This window comes from Aethalodelphis obliquidens, unplaced genomic scaffold (assembly GCF_003676395.1).
Source record: "Aethalodelphis obliquidens isolate GAN/ISIS:26980383/991018 unplaced genomic scaffold, ASM367639v1 scaffold33, whole genome shotgun sequence".
Taxonomy (NCBI): Eukaryota; Metazoa; Chordata; class Mammalia; order Artiodactyla; family Delphinidae; genus Aethalodelphis; species Aethalodelphis obliquidens.
This window is the reverse complement of record NW_020837977.1, coordinates 1453047-1466199: the sequence shown is the minus strand read 5'-3', so window position 1 is coordinate 1466199 and position 13153 is coordinate 1453047. Positions and strand designations below refer to the sequence as shown.

Below are 13153 nucleotides of genomic sequence, written 5' to 3'. Positions count from 1 at the left end.
CCTAACTTCCATTGACTTCTGTGATCATTTGACTTCTATCCCCGTTCACACTTGCTTCAGAAATCCACACCCATCTGGATGCTATGAGATCCATCATCTGACACTTGTCACTGCCTCACTGTCTTCTGCATCATTAATTTTCCCTCACCACTAGCTCATCACCATCCTCGTACTGACATTCTCTACATCACTCTACATAAAAACAAAAACAAAAACAAAAACCCTCCCATGTGGGCTTCCTTGGTGGTGCAGTGGTTGAGAGTCCACCTGCCGATGCAGGGGACACGGGTTAGTGCCCCGGTCCGGGAAGATCCCACATGCCGCAGAGCGGCTGGGCCCGTGAGCCATGGCAGCTGAGCCTGCGCGTCCAGAGCCTGTGCTCTGCAACGGGAGAGGCCACAACAGTGAGAGGGCCGCGTACCGCAAAAAAAAAAAAAAAAAACAAAAAAACAAAAAAACCCTCCCATGATGCCCCAGCCACCTCCGCATGCTGTCCCATTTCTCTGATCCTTTTTACAGCAAAACACCTCAGAGAATCGTCTGCTCTTGACTCCTCCAATTCATCCATCTCCATTCTCTCTTATACCCACGTTCAGGGGGCATTTGCCTTCACCACTCCTCAAAAGAAGCTCTGGTCAAAGACTCTAAGCACCCATTCTTCGGCGAACATCATGGTCAATTCCTAATTCTCATCTGACCAACCAGCAACTTTTAACAAGTTCACCTCTCCCTTCTTTTTGAAATGGCTCTTTCATGAGGCTTCCATACCCCATTCTCTCTGGATCTTCTACTTCATGGACTGGTCTTGCTCAGTCTTCTTCACTGGTTTCTTCTTATTTGAGGAGGGGATAGTGTGACTATTCCACCCCCGTTCAGGCAATAAAGTGGCAGCATTCCTATAGGAATTTAAAAACAGTAATAAAACTGACTAAAGTTTAGCCTGCTTGATTATTATTTTTACCACACACTGGCAATTCTAAACAATGTCAAGGATAAAGTGCTTTGCCCTGCTGGAGTGGACTGCTCACAGCATCCCCTCCTTTGATGTGTCCTGTGTAAGAGTGTATCCTGGGTTCAGTCATGTACCCTCATGTATCCTCTAGGTGATATTATTCAATCTCATCTCAAGGACTTAAATGAGCATCTATATGTTGACCTCTTCCTTCCTTCCTCCCTCCCTCCCTCCTTCCCTTCCTTCCTACATCTCCTTCTCCTTTTCCTTCTCTCTTTCCCTCGCCCTCTCCTCTCTGCCCCCACTGCCACACTTACCTACTTGACACCTTTACTTAGGTATATAAACAAAGCATCTCAAACCAAACATTTTCCAAATTACTGATTCCAAACCTTCTCCTCGCTCCCAACTTGTTCCACCTGCACTTTTCCTCATCTCAGTAAACAGGCTCTCCATTCCTCTAATTTCTTGGGCAAAAAACATTGGAATCATCTTTGATCCGTCTTCTTCTGTCACTTTCCTCATCAGACCCATCAGCAAGTTCTGTCTACTCCTTCTATGAAGTATGTACCATCCCTCTACTGCCTCTTTCACCATCATCTCTCACAATATCACCAGGGCCTTATTTTACTTCTCTGTGTAATTTTATGCTGTGCCTCAAACCTCTGGAAAGTCCTTTGGTCACTGTTTTACCGATCACTCCAGGGTCTTGTGCCTACCTCTTTGTTCTCCATCATCATCTTTTGTATTCTTTCAGTAATCTTCAAGCCACTTGCTTCTTAATTTTCCTTCCTTAGGGTTCTGTCCTCAGCTGTCCTCTTCTGTATGCTATGTGTTCTTCCTCAGGAGTGCCATCTACTCACTAGTATTAGTTATGACTTCTTCCAAATGATTTTCAACTCAGACTTCTCTTCCAGAATCTAGTTTCAGAAACTTAAATGTTTACTCATCAGCTCTCCTCTAATTCATGTCCAAAATTGAGCTCATCAGCTTTTCTCTTACCCCAATCTTGGATGTTTTAACATTCCTTTTCTCTCCAATAGAATCACTATTCTTCCTTTAATCCATGATTTCTTCTAGAAGGTAATAGATGGAAGTACAATGAATGTTCCAGTGTCCTTTTTTTTTTTTAAACAACCAAACTCTTCCTCCTCCATTCCATCCCCTGCATAGCATCCCAAAGATGCAAATATGATCATGGCATCTCCTGCTTGAAACTCTCACTTTGCCCAGATCAAGGGACCCTTTGCAATACTTGCATCCAGACAAAGAAGAAAAAAATTGGCTGTGTCTCAGAAACCATTTTTTCTGCCACTAATACAGTCCAAAGAAACAATGTGCCAAATCTCATCAATCTGCTCATTAATGAATGATTTATTAAATAAACATTTCATGGGTACGCATAAGTATTGTCTTGAAAATTCATAGCAGGTTCCAATAGTACATTTTTCCTTCTTGGCTTCAGCCTAGCCTTTCTAATCTTCCTTTTCTGGGACTATGCATACTTTCACTAACTTTCCTTCTCCAGATTTATTTTACTTATGTTTGTATCCATCATTGCCCAGGTCAATTCTTGTAAGTATAATTTGGGCTATAGGATTATATAAATTTGACCTTTCCTAATGTGGTGAAATGTAGAAAACTCTGAACAGTAATAACCCGAGGATTATTTACATATAATTTAGGGAACTTCTCCATCTTAGGTTATTGATAAATTTATTTCAACAATTACAGTGTTGATAAAAAGAATTGATTTAGTCATCTGAGGATTTTCTTTTATGGCCATATATAATTCACAAAATAAATAAGCCTGCACATGGGAAGCAATCATTTCCCCCATATATATAACTGTATAGAATCGTTTATTATAAGTAGTAGTGGTGTCTTCCATGTCGGCGTATTTAAGACATTCAATAGTTAGAAAGTGTAGTACAAAGATTGTATTTCCCTGTCTTGCATGATCACCTGGAGGTGATGATAACAAGTTCCACTTCATCCTTACGGTGACTTTGTGAGGCAAGCAGAACAGACCACTTTATCCTCACTTTATAATAGGAAGACTGGCTCCAAAATGCTAATAGATCAGTTTAAATCTACATGGATTGAAGCAGAGTTTTAATTCCTATTTTTTTACCTTTCCCACTTAACTTGGCTTCGTGAAAGCTCTAATGTACTGTCTTCGGTTCATTAGGGATTGCTTCGGAGAAAAAAAATAAATGTTTTGTGCTTTGCTGATGTTCTCAGTAGGTCATATGATTTAGGTGACTGCAGTGTAAGGAATAGTCTAGAAAATCACTTGACCCAATGTTTATGTATAAATGGAGATTTTTTGATTTTTGGAGAATGCCACATTTGCAGACCTGTATTCTGAGATTTGACTTCTGGTTGAGTTTTTCTCTTAATATTATACTGATGGTGGGAGTTTGGAATTGGGGAGGGGAGGATCCCTCTCTCGCTAGGGAAAACCTAGGGCTGACTTGTCCATCACCACAACTCCTTTGAGTTCATCTCCCTCATTATACCTTTTGTAAATGGCCAAACTACTGTGAACTGAACAGTCTTTACAATGTGGTTCACATACCACTTTTATTGCAGCATATGTAAAATTTGCTTAGGGATTAAAAAAAAAAAAAGAATTTACAAACTATGCTGCTTAGGAAACCAATGTTTAGTCTTGTTAACATTTGCTATTTCTAAAATATCTACACAAATAATAGTGATCTTTTAAAGGCTTAAAACACTTAACTGATGGACAGAGAGTCCATTACATATAACTATAATCTAAAATGTCAATATACCAAATTGATGTAGTCTCTTCTTTGAATAACTTCTGTTCAGCAGTGTGGACCAAGCCAGAGAAGAATCATCTGTGAACACATCTACTAATTACTCAGTACTAGATGCTCTATATATTTATTAACATTACTTCTTATTATCCCCTGAAATCTGGGTATTTTTGTTTCCATTTTCACATATAGGATCCTGAATTTCAGGGAAGCTAAGTAACTTGCTTCTTCAAGTAGTTAGAAAGTGGTGGAGCTGGGATTCAAGCCTGAGTGTATTTGTTTCTTAAGTGCATGGTTGTTTTTTTTGTTTTTTGTTTTTCCCTAGCAGAAACATATACATAGGAGTAGTCAATATTCTTCAAATGAAATTGTTTTTGAACAACATAGGCTTCTAAGGGCCACTTAGCTATAGCAGAAGTGGGCTATTTTTATGTTACTGATGTCTTATCTTTTATCTTTGCTCAAAATTTCAAGCAAAGAGAATGACTCTCAAATAGTTTTTTAAAAAATGACTATTATTTCAACACAGGGTTACTTTCTCTGGTTCTCCACAGCCAGAGTGAATGATGGTTTCATGGATAATGGTTCCAAAGAAGCATGCCCAAGTAACTCATTGAATATGATTGAAGTAAAATCTTGGGAATGATGAAATCATTGCAGATTATCATTGCAGAGTCCAGAAAACATTTTTTTAAGTTGTGAAACTGATTCAACTCTAGTATTGTTGCAGTAATTTTAAAACACTGCAGTCTTTGAGGGAAGCACCTATCATTACAGAAGTCTTTGAGGTGAAAGTGTGAGAGAAGTTGTAGAAATTTCTAAGAACCAAATAATGACTGAGACAAAGGAATGCAACTTCCCTTAGAGTAAACGATACCCTTGTAAGGGGTCTTTGATAGAGTTAAAGGAAATCGTGATAAAGATGCACTGCTGGCTAAACATTTATTTTCTTTTCTATTTAAAAAAATAACTTTGCAAGGCTTTTAACCTAATATGAGGCTATTCAGAAAACTTGGCAACTGTGGAGTAGAAAGTAAAGGATTAAAAACTAGCTATGAGATAGAAAACAAAGTGTTGAAATAAGTAGCCAGTGTTCCACATGTTCCTACTGGGTAGGCTAGGGATCCGTGTGTGGACAAGACGTGTCCCTGTGTTAATGAGAAACCTAGCCAAGCCAGCATAGTATGCTAAGGAATGAAAATCGTTTTAGACAATATAAAGAGAGATTGTCACAAATCCTATGAGGACTCGAGTCTAGATAACTGGGCAACTGGTTGATAGATGGGAATGTGCTATTATCCCTAAATTATAAGAGAAGTTCAATCTTTTCCTTTCAAAATAATCAAATAAAATAGAATCTTATATGGAGAGATGTATTAGGCATTAGTAAATTTAAGAAAAAATATTTCAGTAACAGCACTTTAAAATGTGAGACCTTAAGAAGATGGATGAGTAATTTATTGAAACTAATTGATATCAGGAACTTATTAAATTCTTTTGAGGTCCCATTACACTGAGGTCATAGATGATTCAAGAAGCAGAAAGAAGTGATCACACATTCCTGGCCGGGAGGACCCAGGAGATACTACTGCCTTACTATATAAAAATAACTTCTGGGTAAAACCAGACAGGGCAGGGCAAAGGAGCTTTACTTTTTCAGAAAGTAAAAAATTACAAATCCAGCCCCATTCAGGTAATTGACACTGGAGCATCCAATGCACTTCAATCTATTACTGCCTAGAAGAACTAATTTAAGAGAAAGCACTGCAGATCAACAATGATGATGTTGCTTGGTTACTCAAAACCATTTGGTAACATGCTGAGTTGCTTAGCTTTTTTAGAAGCACACTCTTTGTATCCACATAGGAAAAGGATGGAGAAGACCACTTGAAACCATTTTTAATTGCAAACTTGCTTCAACTGGAAACAGGCTTCTCTTTTGCAACACACAAGCAAGTCCAGAGGTTTTTATTAAAATGTGAACTACCACGGTAGTAATAAATGTTGAATTTGATGTGTTCTTCTGAATATTGATCTTGTTATGGTGAATCTGCTCTGAAGGGGTTTGAGCTGTTTTTTTAGGAGGTAGGAAACTCAAAGTTTTTAGGCTTCCTGGACCAGGAGTCCTGGGGGCTGGCTGGAGGCACCCCTGTCCAGGGGAGAGTCCAGAGCTTTGGAATCAGACTCACTCCGTTGAAATCCTACCTTCTGCCACTCTGTGCCTTTGGACAAACGTCTGAGCTTTGATATCTCATCTCTTCCGTAAAAGCAATGGCTTTTCTGTGACAGATTTACTGTGAGGATGGAGTAAGGAAATGCATGTTACGTGCTTAACACCTAACAGGTTTCCAACAAGTATTCACTTATTATTTTGAAACTAGAGAGCTGCAAGTATCTTCTCTGTATTCCCAGTCTGTAAGATACCTTTTACAATGAGTCACAGAGCTGAGGTAGAGAGAGGAGGGACTTCAAAAAATGGGGGGAGGAGCTAGAAGGGCTGTTGAAATTTGTGGATTCTCTTTCAGAATTTGGTCTTATTCTCCAATTATAAAATAAGAATAGGCGTATATATATATATATATTTAATGGATGAAAGTAAAGTGGAACTCAAAATGTTATCTAGGACCTAGGACTACAGAAAATGTTTTTCTTTCTCTTTATTACTTTAGACCAATTAGCTTAATATTTACTCTGTTTGGTGGTGTATTTTTTATTTTATTTTATTTGCTAAACATTTTACTAAAAATACTGATGCACTTGATTATTTAACGCATTAACAAATCAATGGGAGGGGTTGAGACATGGAAGTTTTATAAGCAAATACTATCTTAGTACTATACTTAGCAACTTAAACATTCAACCATTATTTTAAAAATTCCAACTTCCACTGAACTTGTGCCAAACGCTTCCCAGATTTGCTGATAAGAATATAAAAAGCACGGGGCTGCTGCAATAATCAAGTGCAGATTAGATTAGATTTATTCCCAAATGACAGCAATCTTAAACTTAGAATTCTCTGTTTGTGTATCTAGACTGCTTTAAAAAATTAAAAATTCCAGATCTTGCCCTGATCATTAGATTTGTATGGATTATATAGTTTTTTTAAAGTATTATTCCAATTTGCAGTAAAAAAAAAAATCAAGATTTGCCAGATAAGAACTTGATGACTTTTGAACTAAGATTGAATGCCTGAAAGTTATCAGTTAAATTACAGAATAAATATTATTCAAACAAGGGAAGGAAAAAAGGAGTAGTGAGGTGGACAAGCTTATGAGTAGGTGTGGCAGGACAAAAAAAGAGAGAGAGTGGTGAGGGCTTTCATTCTCATAATTAAAAGGAGTAAGAACCCTAAAAATTTAGGTTTTTTTGTTTGTTTGTTTGCGGTACGCGGGTCTCTCACCGCTGCGGCCTCTCCCGTTACGGAGCACAGGCTCCGGACGCGCAGGCTCAGCGGCCATGGCTCACGGGCTCAGCCACTCCGCGGCATGTGGGATCCTCCCGGACCGGGGCACGAACCCGTGTACCCTGCATCAGCAGGCGGACTCTCAACCACTGCGCCACCAGGGAAGCCCAAAATTTAGGTTTTAAGCATTGTCTCTGGAGATGTAACCATTTGGTTTGGGGTAAGGGAAAAGGTGATTAGCAGAACTCAGGTCAAATGAGAAAAAAGGGAAATGAGAAATAATTACAGAATCAGAAAGAAAGCCACTTTTAGGATTTAAAAAATATGGTTCAGTATATCATTGTGGTTAAGAGAGCTATTCCTGAATAAAGCTATATGGGTTCGAATCATAGCTCCGCCTCCTGCTTGAGGTGTCCTAACACATATAAAGAGCATCAGTCAGTACCTGGCACAAAGCAAATGCTGTAAAATGTTGGTGGTAGTGATGGTGATTGTGCTAATTAATATACTATTCCTCAGAAAATGCAGCAATTACTCCTACCTTGTGTTAATAAAAATAATTTGGTATCATTTTCAAATGTGTATCATCACAAAATTGACAGACTAGAGTAGAATACTGAATGAATTATCAGTGGTCTTATTTTTTTTTAATAAATTTATTTTATTTTTGGCTGCATTGCGTCTTCGTTGCTGCACGCAGGCTTTCTCTAGTTGCGGCAAGCAGGGGTTACTCTTCATTGCGGTGCGCAGGCTTCTCATTGCGATGTCTTCTCTTGTTGTGGAGCACGGGCTTTAGCCGCGCAGGCTTCAGTAGTTGTGGCACATGGGCTCAGTAGTTGTGTCTTGCAGGCTCTACAGTGCAGGCTCAGTAGTTGTGGTGCATGGGCTTAGTTGCTCCACAGCATGTGGGATCTTCCCGGACCAGGGCTTGAACCCGTGTCCCCTGTATTGGCAGGTGGGTTCTTAACCACTGCACCACCAGGGAAGTCCCAGTGGTCTTATTTTTAAATAGTATTAAATAAGAAAGGTCAGGTGCTAGAGAACACAAGTTAGTAATCTAATTAAATCACCAGCAAAAGAGACAGATCATGTTAACAACAGTCAGATTTGTTATTACAGAGCAATTATTAAAGTGAAATATTGAAAGATGCTAAGTATCATTAGTAGGCTTTAAACATGTCATTTAACACAGGCATAAAACTATAATCAGTTTATTTGATAAGTTAAAATCTCCTTTATTAAAATATGTATATCATTTGTATAAAGGAGGCACTATTGTTGAGGATCTAGAAAGAATTCTGTGGCATACTGCACTACATTCCTTTATAAAATTATTTGCACAAGTCACTCTCTTCGGAGTAGTCTCCAAGTGCCACATGATCTAATTTGTGAGATTAAATAACTGTTTTGGTTTTGACATTTTGCACATTTCCTTAAATCACTATTAAATGCAAGGATTTCAATGTGGCACCAAACTATTATTTGGTTACATTTTATATTCAAAGAATGTAATCTTTTATGAAATATCAGAAATTTCACAGGACTAGTGAAAAGTTGCTTTCTTCCCGCTTCCTTCCCACCCCTCTCCACATGCACACACTTAGTTTTCTGGCCTTTACAAAGGTAGGAAAACCTTTATAAGCTTCTAAATACTGTGGTATTAAAACTGGACACATCCAAAATTTCAGACTTTTTTACCATACTGACCTGGGTTTCATTTCAGGCTCTGTCAGTTTCAAACTTCGGGACCTGGGGCAAGTGACCTTAACATCTTGGAGCCTCCAGGCTTCTGATTTTTAAAATGAAGATTAAGCATTACCTCATGATTTTATTGTGAGGGTTACATGACTGTTTTTACACAAATAGTTTACCACAGTATCTGGCAGAGATACAAACTTAATAAGATGTCATTGTTTTCTTTTTATTTTCAGGAATCTTTAAAGAGTAGCAGTCATTTGGTCAAATTCACTTAGCTACTACTGATATCTATTTGAACAAGACTATTTAATACATTGAAGTGTGTGTGTGTGTGTGTGTGTGTGTGTGAAATGGTAAGGATTCTTTGATAAAATGGAATTGTTTTTTGCTAGAAAAGGGGAAGAAATGGTTTTACACGCACACGTTTATATATATATATATATATATACATATATACACACACATATATATGTAAGATGACTTCTCTGTTTTTGGTATAATTGAGGAAGCTTTGAATTTAGAGTTCTGAGGCTCTGGGAAGCTTTTATAAAATTCTCATCTTGAGATTCATCTGTTTCAGGATATAGGGTGTGGTTTAGTATTTTGAATAAAGGTATCCTAGGTGACTTTGATATGCCTCACTTTGTCCTAGGTTGAGAATCTCTTAAAATGAAAGCTCTCAAGGAACTCACAGTTTCTTGGGGAAATAGACATGAATCATATAAAAGTTATCACAATACATCAAAAGTACTGAGACATACGTATAAGCTAATTGTTAATGAAAGCACAGAGGAGGTGACACTTGCTTTAGGTATTGAGGGAAGAATGAGAGTTTAACAGGAGAAGAAAACAAGACATTCAAAATATAAAAGGAACAATATTGATCAAGGAATAAAGGTATGAGAGATTGCCAGGAGGAAGAAGTGGCCTTCTTGAGAGACATATTGATTGGACACGAATGTTGTGAGTTTTTGGAAGTTATTCCTTAATTTATAGGCAAAGACTGATGACAAATTCTTTTTTTCAAAACTAATTTAAGATATAGTTACAAGATAATTGTTTTTTGTTGTTGTTGTTGTTGTTTGGGAAAGGGCACTGGGTATTTATTATGATTGTATTGTTTTTAAATAGTTTACCATCAAAGGCCAAAGGTTTTGTATGTAGCAGGAAAAACAACTAGTGAAGGCAATAATAGTGCTTTGGTGTGCACTTCTATTTTAAAGGTTAATTATTTGTTTAATTAAAGCCCTCAGAATCAACCACAGATGCTATTGCCTAGAAATATTAGATAAACTTGAGTCTATTTAACAATGTAAGGATTGTGTGACAGCTTTTTTATCCTCTCAACGAGATACGGCCTTTTCTCATTTTAAAGACCATATCAGGGGCTTCCCTGGTGGCGCAGTGGTTGAGAGTCCGCCTGCTGATGCAGGGGACACGGGTTCGTGCCCCGGTCTGGGAAGATCCCACATGCCGCGGAGCAGCTGGGCCCGTAAGCCATGGCCGCTGAGCCTGCACGTCTGGAGCCTGTGCTCCGCAACAAGAGAGGCCACAACAGTGAGAGGCCCGCATACCGCAAAAAACAAACAAACAAACAAAAGACCATATCATATTTTCCCTTTATTTGGATTATTTTCTCTTATGGTTGTTGATTATTTATGTAGTTATATCTGTATTCTACAAATGAGGGAATCAGGGCTTAAAGAGGTCAAGTAATATACTGAAAATCCAGTGCTAGGGTCATGATGTTTACTCAAGCAATTTTACTTTCTTGAATGATAGCTCTTGAGATATTATGAGATATTAGATTGGAAAGACATGGAATTCCAGAGATTGTTGTGGAGGCTATTGAAATTGTCAGGAAAGAGATGATGACAGAAGAATAGAGAAACAGACGTGACAAGAGACTTTGTAAAATGGAATCAACGCCACGTGTTGAGTCAGTAGAGAAAGAATACGGTGTGGAAAGTGATTTCTGAAGTCTAGTTGTTTTTTATAGATTTCCCTACGACAGGGAACCCAAAGGAAGAATGGAGCTAGGTGAAACCTATGATTTCTGTCTGGGGATAAGTTTAGCAAACAGCAAACATTGCCGGCACTTCTGCTCTGGAGCTCACCTAAAAGATCAGAATAAAGATGTGGATTTATTGATGACTTGGACATATTCTTCAGGTTTCTTCAAGTGCTTGTTTTTTGCTTTGGTCTCTCACATCAGCTACCATATATTGAGTATTTTTTTTCTTTTTTTTGGTACCTTGACAGAGAAGTAAAAGTATGCTCATAGTTTATGTAATGTGCCATTGTCATTACAACATGTAGGCTTGGCCAAGTAACCAAGTAGGAAAAATCAGAATGAGCCTTTCTTGTTTCCATATTTTATCTGTATTATTAAATTCACTGTGTGCTGCTGATTATTGAGAATTAGATCTAATCTTGCCACTCCCTGGGCTCATTTTTCCAGCCACTAGGATGTAAGGTGTGCCAGAGATTCACCTGAGTTCTGCCTGAGGCTTATCTCTTTGAAAGCCAAATTTTGGGTTCTTGTGATACTGGCTGACACTGCAGAGCTGAACATGGCATGCTGATTACCTTTCACTCTGATGTCCTCTGCAGAAACTGCCTCTTTGGGAGCCAGGACCTGTGAGGATGATCTTACAGAACAGCAGTTGAGAGCGACCTCAGGTAATTGGTCTTATTCTTGTCTGTCTTGAATGAGCTACATTTGTTACTCTCATAATTTATGTAATGAACTATCTCTGGAACTGCTCTAATTAGAACTGATCAGATCCCTTATACAAATCATTTAAATCCTATATAGAATATATCAATATTATATATAATAAATTAAATATTGGCTTGGCCAAAAAGTTCGTTCGGATTTTCTGCCAGCGTAGACGAAAACCCAAACGAACCTTTTGGCCAACCCAGTATATAATAAATAAATTAAATCAAATGTAGCCAATATTTAGATGCATATGTAAAGCAATTTCTTAAAGAACAGGTAACTTATGCTGGATAATTTCTCACATCTACATTTACACACAATGAAGTTTTACCTAAATGGTCAGTTTTACACAATGTATACGTCAATAAGCTGGGTATTATTTTTTCCCAAGTCAAACAACCTGGATGGTGGAGTTAGTTTTGGTAATTGACGAGCTGATTGGATTTTTACTGCCCTGTCAATACAATCACTAGTTCCTGTGCTTTGCGTGCTTATGTGTGTGGTAAAAGGTGGAGACTCTGCCTTCTTAGGAGCATTATATTCAGATAATTTAAGGGGAATTTCACCCATGTTGCTACAACACACCTCATTTATTTCTGCTGTATAAACATGATTCCAGTTTCCAGATTTATACAGTTGGAATAATAATGTGTTATACAGAATAACAAAAACATGATTATAAAAAGTCCTTCAGGGGCTTCCCTGGTGGCGCAGTGGTTGAGAGTCCGCCTGCCAATGCAGGGGACACGGGTTCGTGCCCTGGTCCGGGAAGATCCCACATGCCGCGGAGCGGCTGGGCCCGTGAGCCATGGCCGCTGAGCCTGCCCGTCCGGAGCCTGTGCTCCTCAACGGGAGAGGCCACAGCAGTGAGAGGCCCGCGTACCGCAAAAAAAAAAGAAAAAAAAAAAAAAAAAAGTCCTTCACATTCATAATGGGGTATTGAAATACTTTTAAAAAATTGTAAATGAAACCATTCCTCCAATATAAACTCAGGACTTCCCTCTTAAAAAAGTCTTCAAAGTTAAGTTTACCTTCACCTATGTGTGTCTCATGAATACTTTTTTATTTATAAGTAATTATTTTTCATTTTATATATTATTTTTCCCTAGAAAACTAAAGAACATATTTAAGCTAAAGTAGCATAAACTCAGTTCTTCCTCCTCACTTCAAGCCAATCAAAAAATTGCATTAATGACTAGATTGAAAGTAATAGGGTAAAAATCAAGACCATGACAAAAATATTAGATTAAAAGGAGACCGCTCCCCCTCAATACATTTCTTTATTGTTTTGTAAAAAAAAAAGACACCAAAATTTACATCTTCGGGCTTCCCTGGTGGTGCAGTGGTTGAAAGTCCACCTGCCGATGCAGGGGACACGGGTTTGTGCCCCGGTCCAGGAAGATCCCACATGCCGCAGAGTGGCTGGTCCTGTGAGCCATGGCCGCTGAGCCTGCGCATCCGGAGCCTGTGTTCTGCAACGGAAGAGGCCACAACAGTGAGAGGCCCGCATAACGCAAAAAACAAAAAACAAAACAAAACAAAACAAAATGTACATCTTCACTTCAACCTCTGTGAGAAGCTTTATATTT

General features: G+C 38.4%; 1 protein-coding gene across 2 annotated transcripts in view; it reads left to right on the top strand.

Moving 5' to 3' along the window:
• ZFHX4 (zinc finger homeobox 4) overlaps nt 1-13153 on the top strand; it is a 181278-nt gene that overhangs the window by 136950 nt on the left and 31175 nt on the right. For both annotated transcript variants that reach the window (XM_027127880.1, XM_027127881.1), the window contains one exon: nt 11453-11521. In XM_027127880.1, coding sequence (XP_026983681.1) covers nt 11453-11521 — 69 coding nt within the window. The remainder of the gene's footprint in view (nt 1-11452; nt 11522-13153) is intronic.